The following is a 24,935-nucleotide window of genomic DNA, read 5'->3' as shown; positions in this document are numbered from 1 at the left end:
ATAATTTTTATATCATCCCTGCATTTAATAAATGGCCTTCAATAAATGGTAGCTCTTACCATTATTGATTATACTCTCATTACTAAAGAGATGTTAATTTATTGGGGAATATTGGTTGCTTTAAATTATGTGGTTCATTTATGACCCAATGTTGACTTACGAGGTTTGTGAGTGGGATGAGAAGAAATGTACTTATCTCTCGACAGTCTCAGTCTCTGTGAGACACTGCTGCCTGATAGACATCTTGCTGTCACCCAGCTGCAATAATGTACACTAATAGGATCTAGAAAGCTGTAGGAATCAGGTGGCAGGCCAGAAGTGCGTGAACTGCTTCTCTCCTCAGTGTGTATGAGAGAGGGAGCTTTGCCGAGCATAATTATGCATTTATGTTGTCATTTTATGTCTTGGGGTTTATTTTAAGGCTTTTCATTGCGTTGGTTCAAAAAATATTAAGTACTTACTGTCTGCATACAATGATAGAAACCTGTTTAAGAAATGGAGCTTGCACACTAATAATATTTTTCTTTCTCGATGGGAACATAATGTATGCCAGGGCCACTCAAAAGAATAGCTTTGTGGTCCTGAGATAGGTATAAACAAATAGGATATGTTTAAAGATTATTTAAATTTTTGTTAATATAGGGCTTGTTTATTAAAACTTATCTGAATGAATAACTTCTAGAGATCTACTGTACAGAATAGTACCTGTAGCTAACAATACTTTATACTTAAAATTTTCTAGGAGGGTAGATCTTATGTTAAGTGTTCTTACCACATGCACAAAAAAATAATAAACAAGGTGGGAGGAAGTTTTGAGAGGTGGTGGGTATGTCTATGGTCTTGATGGTGGAGAAGGTCTTGATGATTTCATGGATTAATATTTATTCCCCAGACTCATCGAGTTGTATACATTAAATATGTACAACTTTTTACACGTCAATTGTACCACAATGAAGTGGTTTAAAAAAACTTATCTGAGGGAAAGACTCTCTGGAGTCTAGGTACTTTAAGTTTTAGATAAGTTAAGTACCAAATATATCAACGCGAAACAAGAATTTTGATATCATGTACCATTTGAGTCAAGGTATTTATGTAACCTTCGGATTTTTATGTTAAAATTCAAATTAAAAAAAAATATTACCTTTTTAAAGGGAGAGCTCTTTTGTTATAGGTACTCTCATTGTGTACTCCCTGTGACTGGAGTGATTCCATTTTTTCATGGTGAGAGAGTGCCTATCCTGAGAGGTCCCCAGGCTCTGCTCCTGCTCCCAGACCTGTGGAAGAAACAGGAGCCAAGGGCTGCACTGAGGGCACAGCCGCAGGGCCCAGGGCCGCCTGCCAGGGTTGGGTGGGATGAAAGAGCACCTTTCTCTAAATGCGAGTTTGTGTTCAAGCTACAAAAGCCCTGTGATGTTTATTGTTACTTCTAACATCATGTACAAAGCCCCTGCAGGAACTGGATCATAGTACATTTGTAATTAACCTCTTTTAGCACTAGATGGCTTTCTCTCTTTTTTTTTCCTCCCTAGTAGCTTTTGAAAGAGACAAACTCTTACATCCTTCTCACTTTTGATTTAAGCTCTGTAGAATTAAGAATGTTTATAACTGGTATTTAAAAATGTATCTTAATTCTGCAAATATATATTTATTGAGTGCTCATTGTGTGCTAGAGATTACTAGGTACTGTGAACCTATGCAGATGATTCATTATTCAATAAATATGTGTTGAGTACTTATTATGATCATATTTCTGCTAGAAACTGGAGCTACAAAAGTGAATAAGACATGGTGCCTGCTGTTAATCAACGTATGAGTTAATGGGAGGAAAAAGAACTAAATTGAGGGATGTGATACAGAGCTGAAATGACAAGAAAAAAGACATGTGTGCTGAGCTGGAAAAAAACGAGGAGGATGTACAGCAGAGGCAATTTAATATATTGTAGCATGAGTACGTGTGGAATGAGATAGGAGCACCGATGGGTGGCATATAAGAAGCGGGGTGGCATATAGAGAGGAAGAAGGGGTAGATGACTTTCTGGAGGAGGTGACACTAGAGTGGAACTTGAAAAGATGTGTGAAGAGTTGACATGTGTTTTAACATCTAGTGTGTCCTAGAGTGAGAGTTACCTTGACTCATGGAGAACCTTTGGGGCAGCAGCTGCAAGTATTTCTCTAGGGTGTGTGCAAAGGCAATAGATACGAGTTACTATAATTTAAGGCAGGTTATGCTAAATCATGTAGCACTTGATACAAACAATGCTGTGTTCTTAGAATGGGGGTCAATTAATTTTTTTAAATGTCTCTATATCCGTCAGAAGTTCTTGATTATAAGCAGCACAAAGTGACTTTGGTTAATATAAGCAAAAAAGGAATTTGTTAGAAGTGTATTGGGCAGCTCACACACTAATGGGAAGGCTCAGAAAATGGACTTGAACCTAAGTGATGCTATACTGGGAATGCATTTGGAGGTATGCTACTTGTATCATGAGGGTGGGGCCACCGTGGACACCACTGCTATTCCTGGACTGCTGGTGATAGTGTCACCTCAAATAACTTATCAGGACCCTTTGTCTTTGTGTCATTTCTTCAAGATTAAAGTCTTTGGTTAGAATATCCAGTTGATTGAGCTTAGGTTGTCTTGACTAAGAGAACAGGGAGGGATCATTTTGGTTTCTGTAATGGGAGATAGAGCCTTCCCCCAAGGCTTGCACGATGAGTGCAGGGTTTCCATTATGCTGAAAATATTTAGTTAGAGGCAATTGACTATCAGGAATATAGTAGGTAGTAGTTGGAAGATGAACCACCTAATTTCTAAATTATTTTCCAATTCTGTAGTTCATGAAAATTGCTTTTAAAAAACTCCCTTAAATTTGGGGTCTGTAGATGTAGCTTCATCCTCCTCCTTACCCATGCTCAAGCTATGCTGAACTCTTCATTCCTTCAAGAGCAGAAGCACTCAGTCCCTTTGCTTCTCCTTTACCAGGCTGGACTTAACTTTTTTCGTTAGTACCCTCCCCTCATCCTACAGCAGATTAACATACATCCTCCTCGTTTTTTTCCAGCTCAGCTCACATGTCTTTTTTCTTGTCATTTCAGCTCTGTATCACATCCCTCAATCAGCAAACACCAAAGCATGGTGTCCCTTTAATAGAGCACTAATTCTACATTGAAATGTGAGTGCATGTTGGTCTTCAGAACCAAATCATAACATCCGAAGGCGAAGGATAGTCTGTCTCACTTATTTCTTTGTGATTATAGCTCCTTGCACAGTGCCCCGTTGAACTCAGTTGTTACTTTAAAGGTTAAGCATACATTCTGAATTTTGGTTCACACTAATAATATCTCAGAGATATTTCTAAATGAACATTACAAAGTCGAACTTCACATAACTTTAGATAAAGCTATTCACCACAAGACGTTCAGAGAGCCAGTGTTCCACTTTGAGAGAGTCTAGATTAAATAGGTATGTGTGTCATTTATTTTACTTGTTTTCTATACGAGATGGATTGGTCCTGGTATTAGAATTCAAGTTTGGTGCCCAGGAAGACCATACTGTGTAGGGTTTGAGAATCTTGGAAACCTTCTCCTGTCGCACTCCTCACCATCCCCATCTGGGGTTTCAAGTATTGGTTCCTTGGGGAAAGAGTGAGAAAGCACATTCCAGTGTGTGCTCTCAGTTTAGTGGTGGAGCTTCCTGTTTCCTTTTTAAAAAGGTATGTGTTGTATGCAGGTGTTCATAAATGAGGCTGCCAAGACTGCTCTATGCTTCACGCAGGTGCTAGTCATGGATTCTCCAGGCCCCGTCTAAGCCTTGCTTCTAGAGCATCTGTCTCTCTAAGCAGAATATTACACGACCGGGAGAAACCTGCTGGAATCAGAAGGCTTGGGTGCTTACATTTAACTTTGAGGTTGTTGGCACACTCGGCAAATTCCTCAGCTCTTTGAAAGGGAAGGTAGAAGCCATTTGTTGCTATGGTTGAGATCTGTTACAAAGTTATAGGAGGTTATTCTAATCTAGACGGTGAAATTGTTTTTAAATGCATTAGGAGGTTTTGGATTACATGGAGCCAGCAGAAGTTTGTGCACTTTGGCAAAATAACACCTGGGGGCTGCTTTGCAGTTAGTGGAGTCTTTGAGGAATGGGCCTCTGGCTTGCAGACCTCAGAGTACCACTGTCAGCTGCAAAGAGAAGAGCAAGTGCTCCCTCATCTTAGGAAACTGAAAGGTACAAGGAATCAGAGACTGGCTTTGGAGAGGTCTTTGACCTTTTCATTAAACTTACTTGGTAGTGAGATCATCCCAGAGGACAGGACCATATTATCCATCAGTCAGTGAGCAAGTAAGAGGGCATATGTCATATATACTGCTTGCAGAAAGTAGCAAGTGCATGAATGGCGCCTGTCTGCAGGCTTTTCCAGGGCAGTAGCACCAGCCCACATGAAATGACTATTGCAAAATACTAAGCAGTTGATGTTTAAGTGCTAAGTTGTGTGCTTCATAGCATCATTGCTGTGGCAGTTGAGGGAAGGAAGGCCAGTTTAGGGGATAGGTGTTCTAGGGGATATACTTTTGAGCTAAATTTACTAGAATGAACTTTATAGTAGTATGGAGGAGACTGTGAAGCTAGAGGATGGTCTTCTTAGCCGGAGTTTGGAGAATGAGAGTAACGTGTTCCCGGATGCCGAAGGGACCAGTGAGACTGATGACAGCTAAAGGAGGGACTTGATTATAGACAGCCTTAAAAACCAAACCAAATTTATACTTGAAGCTATAGCCCAAACGGTTGTATGCAAGCGAATGGCATGCTGGAAGTGGAATCGAAGGACAAGTGTTTCCCAGCTGTGTGACACATGTTGCATGATAGTGGGGTGGCAGTCTGAATGTCCTCCAGTGTTTACACCTGCAGGAGACTTCTGAGCCTGTTACATTGGCCTATCTACAGATTCAGGATCTGATCATAAGGAAATAACTAGTTATGGCGGAGGTGAAGCGGATGAGCAGGTCTCTACAGCTCCTGTGTCTCTTGCCTCCTCAGAAAACTCACTTCATTTGCCTTAATTCATTTCTCCAGTAACAATGAGGCCCTTTGTTATTTCTACTATTGAGTAAGAAGAAAAATGTCTGTTCAGGGTCACATTACCTAAAAGCCTCTGGACAGTTAAAGAAAGTAACAGCATAAAACCATAATGGGAAGGAAGTTTTTAGTGCTTTAGAAGCGAGCCAAAAGCAGTCATGCTCATAGAGAGAGAAGCAAAGGATTCTTCTTGTTGACAAATGACATGCAGATTTTGTAAAAGGAACCATTCTTGATGAAATAGTCGTAGTCAATATAAGGCAGAAATGTTGAATCCTGAACCGGAATTTCAGAATTTCACCCTTTGTTGAGTGCAGCACAAACGGAGCTCCAGCTTTCCTTCAGGTCTGGAGCCCTAGGAACTGTACTTGCCCCTCCCCAAAGGGCAGCCCCACAGAGAGCGGGCTCCTTTATGCTGACCTTAACCTTGTTTTCTATTGCTTTTGCCACTCTCCCCATGCAGACTAAACCTGTGCGAGTGATAGTTCTGAGACAAGGTACTGGTTTGAAAGAAGCAGGTGATGGCAAGTTAATAAGTCCAGAGGACCTTATATGGGAAGAGTCTTTATGAAGCCTCCAGAGGCAATGACATGATGCATTATTACACACTGCTGAGCCAGCAGGAGCTTTGAGTGGTGATGGACTCCACTAAAATTCAGCACTGTCCCTGTTACTCAACCCCTGGGCTGGAGCCAGGCCCTCAGGGGCAGCAGATTGGGAGCAGTATCCTGAGACTCCAGTGGTTTCTCCCCGCTCTTGCTCCCGGGTGTGGAGAACTGCTAAAAAGAGAACAACATCCCCACTTGTCAAGTGTTTACTTCCAGTTTCTCATTTCAGATACTCTCGACCCTGTTGGTTAGATCAGGTATCTTGCATTTCTCATAAGAAAATAGACCGAAATTGTCCTATCGGAGTTCCTAGTAAATATTCTGAGCTAGAATAGGAGAGAGTGGGTTATATGCATGTGGGATTAGGGACAAGGCCTCTCTCATTTTTGCCGTAGAGCCCAAGAATCTGACGCAGATCCTGGGATACACATTATTGTCATTTTTACCTTGACTTACAAGTGAAGAGGCTAGAAGTAACGGTTCCTTTAGGGCATGCCGGTGCTGGATTAGCTCAGTTGGTTGTCTCTTGGGTTAGTAGAGTGGATGATCCCCGGGCTGTCTGTCTGCAGGATCTGTTCTGCTTATCTCCTCGGCTTGTCTTTCCTCAGCAGCGAGGAGAGTGGGGGTGGCAATGGGGAGTAACTCGGTGAATATGCGGGCCACCAAGTGCATGCAAGAAGAGTCTTAAATGATTGTCGTTATGTAGTTGGTCATCCCGCCTGTCTGTCTGCATGGTGGTGTAAAGGCTGTGGTGTGTGTGTGTGTGTGTGTGTGTGTGTGGTTGCATTTGTTCTTCCATAACATTGAAATCTGTAGGAAAAATGTTGAGAGGAAGCATATCGTTGGTGTCCTCTGTGCTCAGGTCCCCTTCAAGGACCGTTCTCTGTGTATAGTGTTCTGTGGCCTGGAGCCCTCAAACCTGCTCTCACTTGGCTGGCCATTGCATAAAGTGTGGAAAAGCAATTTATATTAGTGTAATTTGTACCAGTGTGGTGACTAGCAATGGCTTAGTGCCAGGGTTCTTAACGGGGCTCCTTATTGCAAGCGTTTAACTATACGCACACACAGCCATACACTCCTTTCTATGTGTATGCACATACATACGTATCCTTAGTTAGGCTTCAGTTTTGTGAACAGTTTGCAAAGTTTTCACTTAAAATTCTTAGTCATGTGACTAGATAGTGTCACCCAAAGTTGTAATATGCTGGCACATGGCATTCCTGTTCCAGATCTACTGTAAGAAAGCACCACGCTTTTATTTTCTTGAAGTGTATGTATCCTCAACATCTCTCTGACTCCGATTGGGTGGGGATAAGACTCAGGGTGCAGAAAGGTGTTTTTGTTTTGGGGGTTTTTGGGGGACGTGAGGGGTTTGCCTGTGTGCAGTGTTCTCCCTTCAGCTTAGTTCTCCCTCCAGATGCTTGGGCCCTGTCCCCAGAGATCTGATCGAAAGGTCTAGGTGAGGCCTAGGTACTGGGATTTTAAAAGTTCCCAGGTAATTCTCACGTACGGCCAAGGTTGCACCTTGATCCTTTCCAGTTTTCCATCAGCATTTTCCACCTGCTTGATACAGAAGCCAGGTCAGGATTTGCCTTTGGATCTAGGCCATTATGATTCCTAATTTTAGCCCTAGACTTTTAGGTTTATAGATGTAGAGGATGAGGCCCAGAAAGGGACTGGGTTTCTTTCCAGGGTAGTCCTTACGGGTTGGCCAAAAAGAGAACGCTGACAGATACTTGCTATACACATTGAAACTGTAATGTTAGGCTGATCTTCATATGATATGTTATTCATATTTGGTTTATATTCATCTTTAAGATAAAGTCACAACTATATTGTTTAACTTTATAAGACAGTCTAATTGTCAAAATCTTTTTTCTCTTTAGTTCTAATATGCCTACGATACGTGAGCTCACGTACAAATATTATTCCATGTGTTGAGGCAAAAACAAAAAAACCCAAAAAACTCAGAAAGACAATGAGTAAATTCCCATCTTAAGGCCTCTCAGAATAATTACATACTTACTATTGGCCTTGGCCTTATGGGCAATGGGTAGATAACAAACCTAAGAAGAAATTTCATATCACCAATTTGATGCGATTGCTGAAAAACATTATTTTTCTTCTAATGGAATTATCTTTTGGGCAGGGATTTTAATTTAAAAAACAAATAACATGACTTTTTCCCCAGAGTAAACTTAAGTTACTTTTGTCAAGAAGAGCCTTAAACTGGTGCCCACACAGAGCAGTCAGTGCAGAGAGAGAAGACAGCCGGGCCCGTCCTGCTGAGTGTTTCCACGATGTTGAATGTGTGGCATCACGGCTGTGGTAGTGTGCTATCTCATGTTCAGAGACGGTGGGATGGAATACGGCGTCACATTTAATTGGAAGAGGAAGCACGCTCCGGTTTGTGTGCAGAGCAGGTATACTGGAGCAGAAAGGCCAGTGGTCGGCAGGGAGCCAGAACCCATGACCCTGGCCCCACGTGACCACATGAGGCTCCAGAAACCTGAAAGTGGGCTGAGTGCTCATTCCTGGGCTGGGCCGCGCTCCTGCTAACACATGGTCTGGCAAAATGACCACCCCACTCTGTATCTTTTCTGTATTACAAGTCAGCTGCTCTTCCCATGTTAGTGTTCCTCTTCTGGCCTCTTCACTTCCCTCTTTTCTGTTCCTCTCCTCACCTCTCCTGAACTCTGACTCGTCCAGTTCTGCAGAGCACTATTTATGTTGGTGGCGCTGCCGCCGTTAAAACTGGGTTGTGTGAAAGTGTCTGCGCCTTCACTGAGCGTGTCTTGAAGATTGTTATTTTGACTTCATGGGTCGTTTTGGTGGGTGGCTAGACTACTGATGACTCTGAATAGTAACTTTGGAATTTTATGAATCAAAAAGACAGAGCTCCCACTACAAGTTGAAATGTGGGAGAATGCCTCGTGGGCTCTTGTGAGTCACACGGGAGGAGGGAGAGGAGAACTTTATTGGCCTTAATGTACGCTTTGCTTTCTCCCCCTCCTCCAGGTCCCCCTCCTGCTTGTTACAGTCCTAGTAGTCCCGTCCAAATTCTGGAAGACCCCAACTACTTTTTCTCAGACTTTCCACTGTATTCTGGGAGGCATGAAGCGTCTGCTTTGACGGTGGAGGCAAACAGTACCATCAGGGAAAAAGTTGGTAAGTTCTTTTACTGGCACTTGTGTTGGAAAAGCAAAATGATCTTTTATGTCTCATCTTTAGCTCCTTTGCATAATTTGTTCTCTGTCATTTTAAAAATCAGCGTATGTCATTATGATTGTTTATTGGCAGGTGCCTTATCTTTAATGGTTGTGCTATGGTGTTAACAGACTATTTTACTATAATATGTGACTCAACAGAAAAGAGTTCCTAGGTATGTAGGAACTTCAGAATTATACCATTTATTCCCTAATTTTTCTCTAATTCCTAAATACTTTTTTGTACTCTTTCCTGGAATCTTTCACTTCTTTTCTCCTTCTTTACTTCATTTAATCTTTTGCAAATAATTCAGAAGTTCAGAAGAAATTCAAAACTATGATAGGAAGGGAACTGCCTTCTTTGTAAAAACTTTCTACCTATTTTTGAGGGCTTTTGAGATTGGTAAAACTATGAGAGAAATTTTAAAACCACCTTAGGGAAGAATCTCAGGGTCCAATGTCCTTATGAAAAGGGAATTTAATAGTTTTCATGCTTGATGAGACCTCATTCATTTTATTATTCATCCAATAATATCATTTTCCTTTGAAAATGTGTATTGTATTTGAATTTTTATTCGTTTTATTCAGAAGTGTTGATTTTTATTTGAATTTGCTCGTTCCATTAAGCCTTTCAGAGCAGTTACCCTGAGGGTAGAGACTTGTCCTCTTTATTCTCCCACCCCAACACCTGTGAGAATACATAACTAAGAGGTTTCCAGTCAGTATTTGTAGAGTGAATGATGGCCCAGTTCAACCCACATTTATCTGTCTTTCCTTGGATTGTTCATCGCTTATTACAGTTATTTGGCAATTCATCTTGAGTGGACTATCAATAATCTGTTTTTACTGTTTAAACTTTGGGTTGAACTTTGGGTTTATATTTCAGTTAGAGCGTACATTCTCTGAAGATGAGGAATAAGTTTGAATTTACTCCACATGCAGTCCTGTGAGGCAGATAGGAAGTCTGCCCATTTTACAAAGGAGTGAGGTTCAGAGAAGCCAAGTAATTTGCCTGATGTCACAGAGGTGTGATTTGAGGGGAAACAAGGGAGAGTGATATGATCAGAGTTGAGCTTCAGGAACCAGTAGGTAAAGTTCTTTAATTATGTCCCGAAGGCCTTCTGTGGATCCAGGGTAATGTTCTAGGCACTAGGGACACAGAATATGAATAAACAGATAAAATCTATGCCCTCTGGTGCTTAAATTCTATTAGAGGAAGGTGGATAATAAATGCTGTGTGGATCGAAAGAAGAGGCCAGAGGCAAGAGATATTAGGAGGCTATTCAGGACATTTAAGCAACTGATAAGAAGAGCCAGGACAGGGAGTGGCTGAGGGCAGCGGACACAGAAGCTAGGGTTGCAGTCTTTGCTATTGCAAGGACACTAAACATGCCCTCTACTGTCACCTTTCATGACATTTTAATACCAAAAAGGGTAAGAGAGATGTAATCCTTGATAGCCCTTGCCAAAAAAAGACAGTAAACCTAATGACATGTTTCTAATACACGTGTATATGTGTGAGTATATATATAGTTATATATCTTGTGGGCATATCATACCACTTTTATTTTTCTCATTTCACTGTGGGCTGAGAAAAACTAGCTTGGCAGTTGATTAAATGTATGGAGCAAAGGAGACAAAAGGGTCAAAAGTGAATCTGAAATTTCTATTTGGATGACTGATATGATGAGGATACTATTTATAGAAAAAATGGCAACCTTGGGGAAGAAAGAAGGTTTTTGGGAAAATCACACGATCTATGTGTATATAAAAGCACAGAGCCGTCATTGCATGGAATTGTAGAACTGAAAGCTGTAAGAGATGATCTCGTTCAGCTCCCACAATTTATAGGTGAGGATATTGAGCTAGAAGAGAGTAAGTGATTTCCTCAAGGTCATGCCAGCAGTCAGTGGTAGAATTTTTGCTATCATACTGCTATATAATATTCTCAACACACTATTTGCTAGTACTGTTGTGAAATAAGATAAATTTTATATTTCATGGAGCTCATGTGGATAGTCTTTTACTAGTTAAATATTTGATCCTCCTCACTGGTCCGTGCAGTAGGGTGACCCAGAGAAGAGGGTCTGATCCTTGCCTTTAAGAGTTTAGAGTCTTGTGTAAATAAATAATTGCCATTTATTGTGATAATTCCTCTAATGAGATATATACAAATGGAGCATGGCATTAGAGAAGGAGGGCTTAAACCTGCTGGGATGTAGCAGAAAAGGTTTCACACAGAAGGTGGCTTTGGAGCTATTCTTGAAGAATGTCCAGGAGTTTCCTAGGAAGGCATGGTGAAATTCATCTTTCTAGGCAGAGGGAGGAATGCAAACAAAGACCTAGGGTCCAGAGAGAGCTAATATGTCTGACACTATATGTCCTTAGGTATTTCTGGAGCTTAAACTGTACGGGTTTGCCAGTAACCGCAGACTGGTGGTGGCATGGAATGTTGCTGGATAGCTAAGGCAGTACCTGCTACACCATATGATAGAATGTCAGTTTCATCCTGTAATTATTGGGGAATTTTGTGCAGAGGAGTGATGTGATTAGATTTTCCTACCTGGATCATCCTTCAGGGTAGTGTAGAAGATAAGTTGAGGTCTGAGAGGTAGGTTTGGAAGTAGGAATAAGACTAGTGTCAGAGAAATAGATAAGGAGGCTGTTGGGATGGTCTGGGTATGAGACATCGAGGGCTTGTAATAGTGTGGAATGAACACATATTTTGTTGGAATGAGTCAGATCCTGGCTATGTCTCTTCCTACCTCTATGACCTCTGTGATTTACCTTCTGTAAACCTCTTTCCTTATCTGTAAGATTGGAGAAATTAATATCTGCCTCATACGATTATATATGGAATAAATGAAACAATATATGGAGAGAATTTAGTACAACATATGGCACATCATATGTACTTTAAAATGGATCTTGCAGTTGTATTGTGGTTATTAATAATCAACATGGAGATTGTCATGAGGATAAAGAGGAGAGTTGGGGAGATGTTCTGAAGGTAGAATTGATAGGCAGCCACTGACTGGATGTTGGGGATAAAGGAGAAGAGGGATTCTTGGGAAACTCCCAATTTTCTTACTTGGCAAAGAGTAGACAAGGCAGTGATATGGGAATCGGTTGAGTGGGTAAGTGTTGAGTAAGGAAGACACATTGAGTTTGAAAAACTCATAGGCCGTCAGCTGGTGGTTATAGATGTGTGGGTCATGGGTCAGTTGAAGATGAGCAGTGGTCGTGAAGACCCAGGAGAGTCTGTTGAGTGAGGGTGGAAGAGCACTCAGGGCAGAGCTGTGGGAAACACCAGAATTTAAGAGGCAGGTGGAGAAAAGAGAGGCAAGAGCCAGGACCAGGAGGGGAATGACCTGGATGCCAGGTTAGGAGAGCATTTCAAGAAGAGGGTGATCAACATGCCAAATGCTTTAGGAAGTTTACTTGTGTAATATGAGAGCTGGAAAATTCTCACTGGGTTTGGTTACTAATCAGAGCAGTAGAGAGGGCAGTGGATGGAGCATTCGGAAAGTGGAGACAGCAAGTGTAGCTTGCTTACCGAGGACAATTAAAAGAGAAGAGAAGGAGAGAGGCAGGGTGGCAGTTAAAGGTATATATAGGACCATGAAAAGGCGGTTTGTTTTTGTTTGGTTTTGGTTTTTGCTTGTACTTTTTTTAAGATGGAAAAGACTCGGCATGTTTCTATGAAGAAGAGAAAGGACTAGTGGGGAGATTAAAGGAAAGGGAGGGCTTAAAGGATGGAGCAAGGCCTAGAAGGAAGTGGGAGGCAGAATGGAGAGCAGTAGAGACGCTGAATTGAAGAAACTTCCATGAGAAACTGCCGGGTACCACGGAGGCGCTGGTGTATTTGAAATCTTATCTTTAAATGCTCCCACAGTTAGAATGTTAATGATTCACCACATACTCACAGACCTATATTCCTGTGCAACAGCCTGATACCTTTTTTTCCTATGTTTACTTTTTAGTTGAGGATCCTCTTTGTAACTTCCACTCCCCAAACTTTCTGAGGATCTCAGAGGTGGAAATGAGAGGTTCCGAGGATGCGGCAGCTGGAACAGTATTACAGCGGCTGATCCAGGAACAACTGCGGTATGGCACCCCGACCGAGAACATGAACTTGCTGGCCATTCAGCACCAGGCCACAGGGAGTGCAGGTCCAGCCCACCCGACAAACAACTTTTCTTCCACGGAAAACCTCACTCAAGAAGACCCACAAATGGTCTACCAGTCGGCACGCCAGGAACCGCAGGGTCAAGAACACCAGGTGGACAATACGGTGATGGAGAAACAGGTCCGGTCCACACAGCCTCAGCAGAACAACGAGGAACTGCCCACTTACGAGGAGGCCAAAGCACAGTCCCAGTTCTTCCGGGGGCAGCAGCAGCAGTCGCAGCCGCAGCCGGGGGCTGTCGGTCATGCTTACTACATGGCCGGGGGCAGCAGTCAGAAGTCACGGACTGAGGGGAGGCCCACGGTGAACCGTGCCAACAGTGGACAAGCGCATAAGGACGAGGCGCTGAAAGAACTTAAACAGGGCCACGTCCGCTCTCTCAGTGAGAGAATCATGCAGCTGTCACTGGAGAGGAATGGTGCTAAGCAACACCTCCCTGGCTCAGGGAACGGAAAGGGGTTCAAGGCAGGAGGGGGACCTTCCCCCGCCCAGCCTACAGGTAAAGTGCTGGACCCTCGGGGTCCTCCACCCGAGTACCCCTTCAAGGCCAAGCAAATGATGTCCCCGGTCAGCAAGACCCAGGAGCACGGACTTTTCTACAGTGACCAGCACCCTGGGATGCTCCATGAGATGGTCAAGCCTTACCCTGCTCCTCAGCCTGCAAGAACAGAAGTGGCCGTCCTGAGGTACCAGCCACCCCCAGAATATGGGGTAACGAGGTGATTATCAAGCCTAGAGGTTTCACTTGGCTTCTCGAAATTTAGCAGTCATGTTTTTAGCACATGTTATCTTCAAGGCCTGCTAGGTTGTTGTCATCGGTTTTTTTTTTTCTTTGTGCGTAGTATTTATTAAGCCACTTTTTGGCCAAAATATGTAGAGTGAAATGAACAGAGGGGGCAGTTGGGATTTATGAGTCTAAGGGAGGAGCTTCTATCCTTGGGAGCTCTGCCGAGTGGCCAGGCAAAACAGCAATTTTCCTGGCTGGCTTCGTGGAGAGCGTCCAAACTCCTGGAACATATTATTACCACAGGGTTTTATAGAGTCTTTCTTTATTGTAGATTTTAAAGAGAAATGTAGTCTGAATGCTAGAACAGAGGAGTTAAAGGGCCCGTAGAAATCATATAGTCCTACCCCCTATTCAACATATGACAAGATAAAGTCTGGAGAGATTAATAAACGTCCACAGTACACAACTCTGAAGCAGCTGGAGCTTGGCTCAAATATCCTGACCATCAAAATCTTTTCCCTCTATTACCCTAAGTCCTCTTCCGACTGACTGATAGATTCACAACACTTGCTGAGTGTGTTTCTTGTGCAGCCCTGTACCAGGTTCAGGGATAAAAAGATATGGTCCTCACTCTCAAGGACCTTACAGCAGTGTCTCCAGGGAAACCAGCTTCTGAGCACATCATTCCAGTGCAGTGTGCTGTTTTCGGATGGAAGTATGCAGAGAGTAGTTAGTATGACCAGAGAAGATAGTATGACTCACAATGGGAATGACTGGGGAGAGCTTCTCAGAGGAGGTGACATTTGGGTCTTTAAGAATAAATAAGAGTTTCAGGAAAGAGGTGAAGTAGTAGGATGTACTATGCAGGGAGAATGCCATTTCTTCGGACAGAAAGTTTAGGAGGTTTTATCTGGGATGAGGTGCAGTAGTGCAGAGCACTGGTGGGGTATGGTGTGTTCAGAAGTGGCTGAAGATGTGTTTAAACAGGGGAGTTGAGACCAGAGAGTGAGGGTCTTTGAGTGTCCGACTAAGGAGTTTAGAATTTATAAACAATTGGGGAAACCAGTGTTTTTAAGCAGAGACTATGTTGACTTCAATGGCAATAAAGGATGAATAGGAGGAAAGGGAGCATGGGGCCCTGAGGATCTTCAGGGACAGTTCCAACTGTCTAGATAATAATCGGTGAGGCCATGGTATAGGGGAGCATTATATGCTAAGAGAGATGGGGAAATAGAATTGACAAGATTTAGTGATTGATTAGATGTGGAAGTTGAGGAATAAGGCAATTGGAAATAAGGCAAGCTCCCAAAAGAGAAATTGGGTCTAAAGATTCAAGTTTGGGATTTGCCAGCATTTCGATGTTGCTAAGCTTGCTTGGGGAGAGCATGGAGCATGAGAAGAGAAGACAAGTGGCCACTGCTTGTTATTGGATATGTCTTCATTCTCACAAAGGGCTTTATTTATCTGTTTCAAAACGATATCCCCATGTGGGGCTCAGCAGATGTGTGCAGGGCATACCTTGGCTGTTCATCTTCTGTAAAGAGAGTGCTGGGCCTTGGTAGAGAGAGAGCTGGCTAGCCCATCATCCACTACTTCCCTGCTACTGACAGCTTTCCCTCCATGAGGTTGGGAATGTCAGCTTTGAAACAGTATACCAAGGTTTTGACCTCTGACAGGTAGCAAACTCATTCTTCCAAAAGTGAGCATAGTCTGACCCCACTGGGGAATCCAAGTTGGGGCCCCAGGGGGTCTTGTCCTTACCCTTTTATAGTTCCTTAAGCCAAAGGGGAAATTTAAACTCAGAATCCAGTTTAAAGAGGAAAAAAAAAGTCTTCAAATCTCTAGTATTTGTACCGCACTGATTTACCATAGTTGTTTAAAATAATCCATTATGTTTATCCCAGAATCATATCAGAGTTTGGTTTGCGATATTTCACATTTTTTTCCTGAACATTTAACTCAGCCTGTTAAGAGCTTGACAGAAGGTGAAAATATTCTCAAATGAAATCTCCTTCCTTCTTTTGGTTTTACTATTTGTTAAATGGCAATGCAGAAAATGGATCGTTTTGCTTTTTGTCACTTGGCAGTAGGTGGGAGACATGGCAAGGAGAGGAGGGAAGCACTTCTTGGAGGCTTACCCAGTTATTTGTGGAAAATGTCATTTGTCTCAAATTTGTGACGTCAAAAAGAGGAAGAAATGTATGAGGGATTTGAGCCAATTACCAGGCTTGGCAGCTGGATCGACATGACACATTAAAATGTCACAGAAACGTAACAGACAGACCTTTGAGGCTGGGACCCAGAACTACAAGGCCCCTTTGTGAGCTTGGCCATGGCTAGCCAGCACGGCTCCAGTGGCACAGCCCTTGGCTGACAGGGTAAACAAAGTTGTGCCCACACCAGCCCTGCTTCAGACACGTTCAACGTGGCCTGAACTCCAAGGGCTGGATCGGAAACTCAGTAGTGTATGATGTTCAAGTTAACTTTGACCCAAAAGATAAGTAGAACTCTTTCTTCCAATTTCACTGACACATTCCCTTGTGCTCGAAAGGTTATTTGTCATTAATAGTGACGGTTTAGAAAGCTATAAGCTATCGCATCAACATATCATAGACTTGCGGATGAGAAGGAGAGGCCTCTGAGTGAGTTCCCTGAGTCCATCTCTGTGCCTTGTGCTGCAGAAATGGTCTCAGTGTGTTGCAAATATTCAATGCTTTGGTCCAACCCCAGGGAGAGGCTGCTAGTCAAGGCCTGGTTGACTTGTACCACCTTGTCCTGGGTGAGCTAGTGAGGCTGGTAGAGATGGAGGGACTAAGGTGACCTCACCTGACCGAGGTAGCCAGTGGGGACCTCCAAGAAACATGAGCCAGCTCCGGATAAAGCCTTTGGTTTTGTTCCTGCTCCATCTTCCTTTTCTTTCATCCTGAAAGTGGAAATGGGTAGAAATAAAGACAAGGTAAGATGGAACAGGTTGTTCCATGGAGAATTGTGCTTTAAAAAAAAAAAAAAAGACAAGCATTTGGATGTTAATTCTGACTCACTTTGTGGAAGCAGAGCACTTCTAGAAGCAATGACTTGGCTTATGCAGTCTGTACTGTTAATGGAAGTAAATGCATGAATGGATACCAGTGGATGATCTGATTTTTATCAAAACAGTTTGGTGTACATTAATCAAATGCATGTTCATTTTCCAAAGAAATCTGTCCACATTTCCAAAACTTAAAGTATCCTACTTTTTCAATACAACCACTGTTAACATCTTTCCTATACAAATTATTTTTTTCACATGCTATAATCATAGATTATATTCAGTTTAATATCTTAGCTTTTTTTAGATAGTATTTTATTACAATATTTTTTCCACAATCTTTGTTTCCATAATCATCTTTTTTATTGCTGCATAGTATTTCATAAAGTATATAATTTACATCACTTTATAAAGAATGTGAACATCGTCATGCATGTCAAATTTTCCATATTTTGGTTTAATTCTTTAGGAATCATTATTTAGGTTAAATTATTGGATAAATTGTAGTGAACATTTAATGACTTCTGATACCAGATAACTATAAAAATATTACAGTACCTGTTTCACTGTACTTTGATCAACGTTAGGTCATTATAATTAGAAAAGCTTTGCTAATTTAATAGGCAAATGCTGTTAATGCCTTATTTTAATTTGCAATTATTAGCTAGGTTAACTTTGGGGAAGGTATATTTTACTAGTCAGATTTGTTTGACCTTGAAAATTGGCTCTTTGCGGTTTGTGGTCATACGATTTTTATATTTTAATGGCTTCAGAGTAAACTAAAACCTATTTCTTTAACACTTGCTCTGATTTTCCAGTTTCTGGGATTCCGTTTCCACCATTGGCAGGTTACAATAGAGCAGGCATGGTGGGGGCGGCAGTAGGACTAAACCATCAAGTGCCTACTGTGTGCCAGGCACTTCATGTAGGTTATCCTCCTTAATCTTTACAACAGTCCTAAGGGGGTGTTTAATATTCATATCTCTATTTTCACATATGATGAAAACTTAGAGAAAGAGGTCAGAGTAGCTTAGTCGCAGGTACCAGCTAGGAAGAACAGAAGCCAAGGTACAAACCTGGATCTCGTTGCCATACACTGCACCTCCCGTGAGGTTGCATTGTATGTATGTGCGTCTACTGTATGTTGCAGTGGAGGCGAAGATTTACATTCTTACCTGGTGTCACTTATCTGCTGAATTTCTAATCAGGTTTGTATATCACACTTAATGTCCAGTCTGTGTTCTGCCCACCTCCTTTTTTTTTTTTTTTTTTTTTAGGAGGACCAGAATACTGATAAAGTACTCCAGACTCTAGGAGGAAAGTCCTCCAGATATCCTTCCTCTCCAATACCCTGACAGATTGTAGGAGCAAACTTAACATTGCTGACAGCTCCAGGCTGTGGGCCTTAGTCGGTCTTGGGTTCGTTTTCATTCAGAAGTGGGGACTTCGAAGAGTGTTGTTTGTTGCCTTAGACTGTTTTTAGCAGAAAGTTTCAGTTATGGAAGATAAGAACTATTTTAATAATTAGTTTTTTTGCTTCAGGCAGTATCAGTTTGGAAAAAGTGACTCCTGTTGGTGAAGAGAACACTTTTTTCCCACTCTCTGAGCCTGTCCATTGCTTTTGTTGCCCTTTATCTCGGCTGGATCTTTCCTTTTCGGCATAGGAAGTTTGATTTACCAACTGCCTGGAAACAGAGAGCAGAGTGGTAACTTTATTGTTAATATTTTATTCATCTGTGAATATACGAATTTGATTTTTAGTATGTAGATACTTTATAAAACCAGAATTGCTGGAGTTTGACCCAGCCCTTCTGTCCTAAGCTGATAAAAACATCTTATAAGATGATGTCAGAGGCAGAGGTGCTATGGATTTTTTTCCACGCTGTGAGAACAGCGTGCTCACTTTTCTTTGTGGCCGCTGTTCATCACCACCACCCTTCCCATCGGTGCAGGGGGCTTGCAGTAAGTTTCCTGCATGAACAGAGGGAACCCGTGGTGCGACCATTCCCCCAAATTGCTCCTATTTCCCTTTTAAAAAAAAACGTGCTGTGCATTTACCCCCAGGAAAACCTGGTTTGGTTTTGTTTAGGATAAGAGTCAAGGTTACTGACATTCTTTTGAGAACATGCCAAAGAACAGTGCAGGGAGAAGGGAGGGAAGCAACGGGGACAGAGCCCAGGAGCACATGTGCCAAGTTAAAGGGAGAGCACGCCTCTCCCAAGAAACTCATGTCAGTCCAGTGGCACAGCCAGAGTGCAGATTAAAACATGAACAAACATAAAGATACGTGCTGAAGAGCAGGTCGTACTCTTGGTGGGCTTGAGGTGTGGAATATGCTATATAGTACGAGAAAGAATGTTTGGTGGTCCCATCTTACTTTAAGTTGGAAATAGCTGGAGGAGGAAGGAGAACTTTTGGGATAAGTGTATGTTTCAAAGTGTCGAATTATGATTTGCAGCTTATATAGTTGTGAAAATAAATTGTGTGGGATCCAAAGGTAAGCCAGACCCACGGCTATTGTATCAAAAACTATGCATTTTCCTTAACACTAATGAGGCTGAAAAGCCTTATTTAAATTCTACCAGCTAAACATGTGTTTTGAATACCAGCATTAGAACTCCAGAGTTTCTACAATTTTTAAGCCGAATTGTGGCGGAAGAGCCAGGTAAAATGCCCTGTTTATCCTTAGAAACAGCTCTGCAGTATGAGAATTTCAAAAGGCTAGGGTCAAGTTCAGGTTACTTTCTCAGGAAACCTAACACAGTTATAGCTGTAATGCATTAAATGAGTGACTTCTCCCAGTAAGAGGATTATCTATATCCATTCTGCATAGCAGTAATTATGATCTTAGTCTACCTAAGAGTAGAGTCTTAATTCGAACATTTATGAGTCTCATGGTGTCTGCACGACCAAAGGGGTCCAGTTGGGAAGGCTCTGGGTTTGGGAAAAGATTTAAGGAGAGTTTGTATTCTGGCTCTTACACTTTGCAGCAAATTGTGGAAGTTCTCTGATCTTCAGTTTCCTTATCTGCAACTTGTCACAGCTGATTCTTCCTAAAACTAACTGATTTTCTTTTTAAATAGAACATGTTTATTGTAGAAAATTTTAAAATACAGATAACTCCCACCCCTCCCCCCCAGAAAAGAAAAAGAAGATACATAGAAATCACTTGCAATCTCATTATCCAAAGATAACCATTGTTAAATACTCTCTTAGCTATGTTGCTTTGAGGGTCAGGAAACTGGAAGAAAATACTCTGAGTTGGAAAGCTCTATGTAAATATGAGGTATTTTTACTGAGTGAAAAATTTTAAAATTTGAACCTTTTCACAGCTAAGAATCCCTTTATTTCATCTCATTTTTTAAATACTTCTGTTTCATTTTGTTTACTTTTTCTGTTTATTAAAATAACTGCTAATTTTTTTTGCTTATATTTATTTTCCAATTTTTCTATAAGGTACATATATTACTTAGGTAATGAAATGTTGTTTTTAATAGCCGCGCATGTTCACTGTATAAATTAAAGAACAAAAAAATATAAAGAGAAAAAGAAACTCCATAATCTCATCACCTGGAGATGGTCACTCTGTTAGTCGTACTTCCTTCTATTCATTTTTTCTATGCATTGTTTTTTACACAGATGGAATCCTAATAGGTATCACATCTTGAGAATAAAAAAAAAAATCTTTGCCTAGGGGCTCCGTAAAAGCTTGTTGAACTCAATTATTGATGTTGGTAAACTGAAAAAAGTTGTTTGATTTTATTTTCCTATTAATGTTTGTTTTGGAAAATATATTTAGCTGCTTGCATTTTCTCTTGAATGTTCAATCAGACCCATTGTCTATTTATCCATTGATGCTTCTTTTCCTATCATATTTTGAGAATTTTTTGCCCATCACACAAACCATATTTATTAAATTTTACCATGATGGCCTAATTATAGAAAAACAAATACTTTAATATATTGAATATAATTTGCTGATCACCATCGATAGTTGGGGACTTGGGGACAACAAAGTTGAGATTGGTGGTTTGTTTGTATGAATTGCTCTGCTGCTCACGGAATTCTGGAATTGTCTTTCCAAAGCGAGGCCTTTTGGTATAAGGGCGGTATGTCCTGGAGCAGTGCTATCCAATGGAAATATAATGTGAGCCACATGTCTAATTAAAAATTTTCTTAAAAAGTTTTTTTTCTAGCAGCCACATTTTTAGAAAGTTAAAAAAAACCAGATGAAATTAATTTTAAAACATTTCATCGAATCCATTTAAAAACATTTCTTAAAACATGTTTTAGTTTGCCCGTTATATCTAAAATATTATCAATTCAATAAGTAATCAACATTAAAAAACTATTAATGAGATATTTTACCTTTTTTGAACTAAGGCTTCACATCTTGATGTTTGTTTTGCCCTTCCTGTACATCTTGATTCACACTAGCCACATTTGAGGTGTTCAGTAGTTACATGTGCCTTGTGGCTACCATTTTGGATAGCATAGACCTAGAAGGAAATGAGAGTCTGTGTCCGAGAATGTCCTGAAGCTGTATGGACGTCACCTTGAAGCTGTGCTCTCATTCTGCTTTGCATTGCAAGAAAACTCTTCAGAAGTAGAAAATTCTATGGTACAAGAGTATGCTTTGGTTCCTCATCGAGGCTTTAGGATTAGGGACTGTGACTCTCACCAGAGGGTGTTTGAAGAGGAAGGGGTACACAAGGGCGGTGCTTCTTGTCTTTCTCCTACCACCCATTAGCAGTGTGTGATAGAATAATGGAGGGTGACAGTTATTAAATACTTTCTTAAAGATAGACACTGTGTGCAATGCTTTATATGCATTATCTCATTTAATGCCTTCAACTCTGTGAGGTAGATTTTATTATCACCATTTAAAGGTGAAGAAGTTAAAGCCCTGCCCATGGTTACATGGTTAAGAAGCAGAACGAGAGGAAAAAAGACCCCATGTTAAGGAACAGTGCTGACCTGTACCAACATGGGGAGATAGCCCTGGTGTGGGGAAAGTATGGTGGCATCGAGACCCCCAGTTCAAAGCATCCCCCTTTTTTTTTGCTTTGTAAAGACTGTGTAATCTCGTGTTTGTAAATCTTCTGAGGCTGATTGAGCTTACCAAACATTCTGATGCTTTCGCGTTAGGGCGAGAATCATGGATGTGCCATGGTGGTGGCTCAGACTGGGCGACAGCAACCCAGGATCAGAGGACCGAATGGGGCTGCCTTCCTTCCCTGCTTTCCCCAGTACAGGGACATAGTGGACCCTGGAATCAGAAAAGCCTGGGCTTGGACCTCCTTTATGTTCTTGTTGTCCCCGTTACATTTTGCAAGTTACTTACCATCCAGTGCCTTTTTTCTCATTTAAGTAGAGAGACTGACAATGACACCTATTTTGTAAAGCAATTTTAAAGATCAAAGTTACATGATGCGTGTAACAGTTTATATTGCAGCTGGAATGTAAAACGCTCAATAAATATTAACCATAACAGAAAAGTTTTATTGGACTTCTCATGAATTCCACACTCAGTGCTAGGCTATGTATTGGGGCAGTGGGATAACAATAATAATAATTATAGTAATGGTGATAATAGCTAACATTTGTCTAGTGTTTACTTTGTGCCAGGCTTTCTACATATTAGCTCCTTAATTTCTTTAACAACGAGATAAGTGGTATATAGTCCCAGGAAACCAAGACATGTGGTATCAAATAAACTAGCTCTCAGACTTCTCAATGATGATTCCTATCCTTTCTTTTTCCCTTTTCTTTATGTCCCCATTTATCCTTATGGTGGCTTATCAATGACATTCTCTTTGAAAGTTGAGGATAAGTTGTTTCATAGCACTGGTATGATCTTGTGTGAAAATCTCCTGTTCTCTTCCAACACTTTTCCCCCCTCATTTGCACTAAGCCCAGATCTGCCCGTTCACATTTTTGCACCCACCCCAGCTGGCTGAGTAGTGGAGCCAAGGAATAGAAGTTTGCTCTCCTGCCTGCACATCATCTATTGTAATGTGGTGTTTTTGGAATGTGTAACCCGGTTATGGGGGTGCGTCTTTTGTTTAATAGAAGACTTCCCATTTTGCAAAAGCCTTTTCTTTCCTGTTCATTCAGCTTGGCAAACACCCTTTTCCCACATTGCTTCGGAGGACCCATCATGGATGACTTAGGCTGGCATTAACAAAGTGCTTCCTTTTTGTTAGGTAACAGGAAAAGATGATGAGAAGATAAGCTCATCATTGACCATAAATGAGTTCCAAATCCCAGAGTTCATTAAATGTTGAAAGATAGAAGCCCCAGCCCGAAGCTGCCTGTGTCAAAGGGAAGCCCCGATGCTTTGGAGAATGGGGGCTGTAGACTCACCTGGGCCGCCTCAGCTCCAAGGAAGCCACCGCGTCTGTCCCTGGCATTTGGTGAATGGGAAGGGAGTACTTAGGAGGTGGGGATGGGTGTCTGCCTTTGAGTCGAGGCAGTGTAATTTGTGGTATTTTGCCTATTGCCAAGATAACCTCTTTCCATGAAAATTGCACTATAGAATTTAGCCAGCCAGCAAGAGTGCACTTACTCAGTAACAGATCTGTGGTTCTTTTGGGTCCACGCCTGATAGGAGTACCTGTGATCTGGGATGAAAGCTGGGCATTGCGGGTGGCCCTCCAGGGATTTCACTCTTGGGATGGAATCAGACCTCATGCACGCAGGACGACACATATTCACACACACTTCAGTGTGGAAGGGGCCCATATTCATCAAAATGCAGAGCGTTTTATTTCTGAAGAGATGGCCAGATGGTTATGTAATAGGTGTGGGGAGGGAGGGAGAAGGGATGGCCAACATCTCCTCACTGATAGCATTCCTTTCTGAAATCAGGATGGCTGGGAAGTGAAGCTCGCTTAAGAAAGAAAGAATCCCGTTGAGCTCCATGGTTCTCCACTTTGCCTTGGGGAACTTAGATCCCAGTTATTTTCATGTGAAATAGAAGGAGCTTCTGGGCTGAAGGCATAAGGAAATCTAGTTGGGAAGTATCTGCCGAGCTCAGGTGGAGTCTCTGATGTTAGCTTCCAGAGCAAGGCCTTTAGGTAGTTACTCTGTCAGGTACTGCGGGGTTTATTCTGAGATCACCTTGTGAATGTCTGTATATCCATGTAGGGAGGGCTGAGATGACCCTTGTCGAATAGTTTTCTAGGGCAAGGGTCCCCAATCCCCGGGCTGTGAATAGGTATCGGTCTGTGCCGTGTTAGGAACTGGGCCACATAGCAAGAGATGAGCAGCAGGCGATCGAAGCTTCATCTGTATTTGCAGCCGCTCCCCAGCACTAGCATCACTGTCTCGGCTCCACCTCAGATCACCAAGCATTAGATTCTCATAGGAGCACTGGTCCCTGGTGCCAAAAAGGTTGGGGATTGTTGTTCTAGAGTTTGACATTTAGCTGCCAGGAGTTGGCATTCAGGGGAACCCTGGCTACAAGAAATGCTTACAAAATGAGAGATACGGAGGCTGACAGGGACCAAAAACATTCCAGCAAGTATGCTTAAAAGGAAAATGTAAGGCCAGGCACCCTTCTGGGAAAAATGGGGCTGGCTCTGAGAGCTTTGGCTGTGGATGGCCACAAGTAATGAGAGGTGACACAGTAATTGTTACAGATTAGAAGTAGCTAGATCTCCAGAGGACTCAGCCTTTGAGGCAGAATGTTGATGATTTGGGGGTTACTGATAATTTTTTAGCCTAGGTTCTCAGATTGTGACCTGAAGGTTGAAGGAGATCAACAAGAAAACTGGTTTTCCTAAGTCTGTGGAATAGAGACAGCTGTGGTTGGAGAACTAGATATCAAGACTATATCTTTGCTGTCTTTACCTGTAGAAATTGTTAGGTGGCCTTGGTTTAGGCTGAAAGAAAATACGGTGGTTCTTATAAAACAGGTTAACTGAATAGTAAAGAGGAAATTGTTAGGGAGTAGAGATAAGAGATGGAAATTCGTGGTTTAAATGTAGAAGCTAGTATCCTGAATTTGAACCATCAAGGTACGCCTCCATGTGTTCTTTTAACATGGCTAAAATCAGACTTTTGAGTTCTAAAAATCCTCACCTCAGCAAATTAAAACAC

General features: G+C 41.8%; 1 protein-coding gene across 3 annotated transcripts in view; it reads left to right on the top strand.

Moving 5' to 3' along the window:
- The window catches only part of AMOTL1 (angiomotin like 1), a 113,409-nt gene that overhangs the window by 37,490 nt on the left and 50,984 nt on the right, over window positions 1–24,935 (top strand). For all 3 annotated transcript variants that reach the window (XM_039882014.1, XM_039882016.1, XM_039882015.1), the window contains exons 2-3: window positions 8,701–8,850; window positions 12,872–13,796. In XM_039882014.1, the coding sequence (XP_039737948.1) occupies window positions 8,701–8,850; window positions 12,872–13,796 (1,075 nt within the window). The remainder of the gene's footprint in view (window positions 1–8,700; window positions 8,851–12,871; window positions 13,797–24,935) is intronic.

Source organism: Pteropus medius, unplaced genomic scaffold (assembly GCF_902729225.1).
Source record: "Pteropus medius unplaced genomic scaffold, Ma_sr-lr_union100, whole genome shotgun sequence".
NCBI classification, from domain to species: Eukaryota; Metazoa; Chordata; class Mammalia; order Chiroptera; family Pteropodidae; genus Pteropus; species Pteropus medius.
The sequence above is the reverse complement of the archived record's forward strand: the minus strand, read 5'-3'. Positions and strand labels throughout refer to the sequence as shown.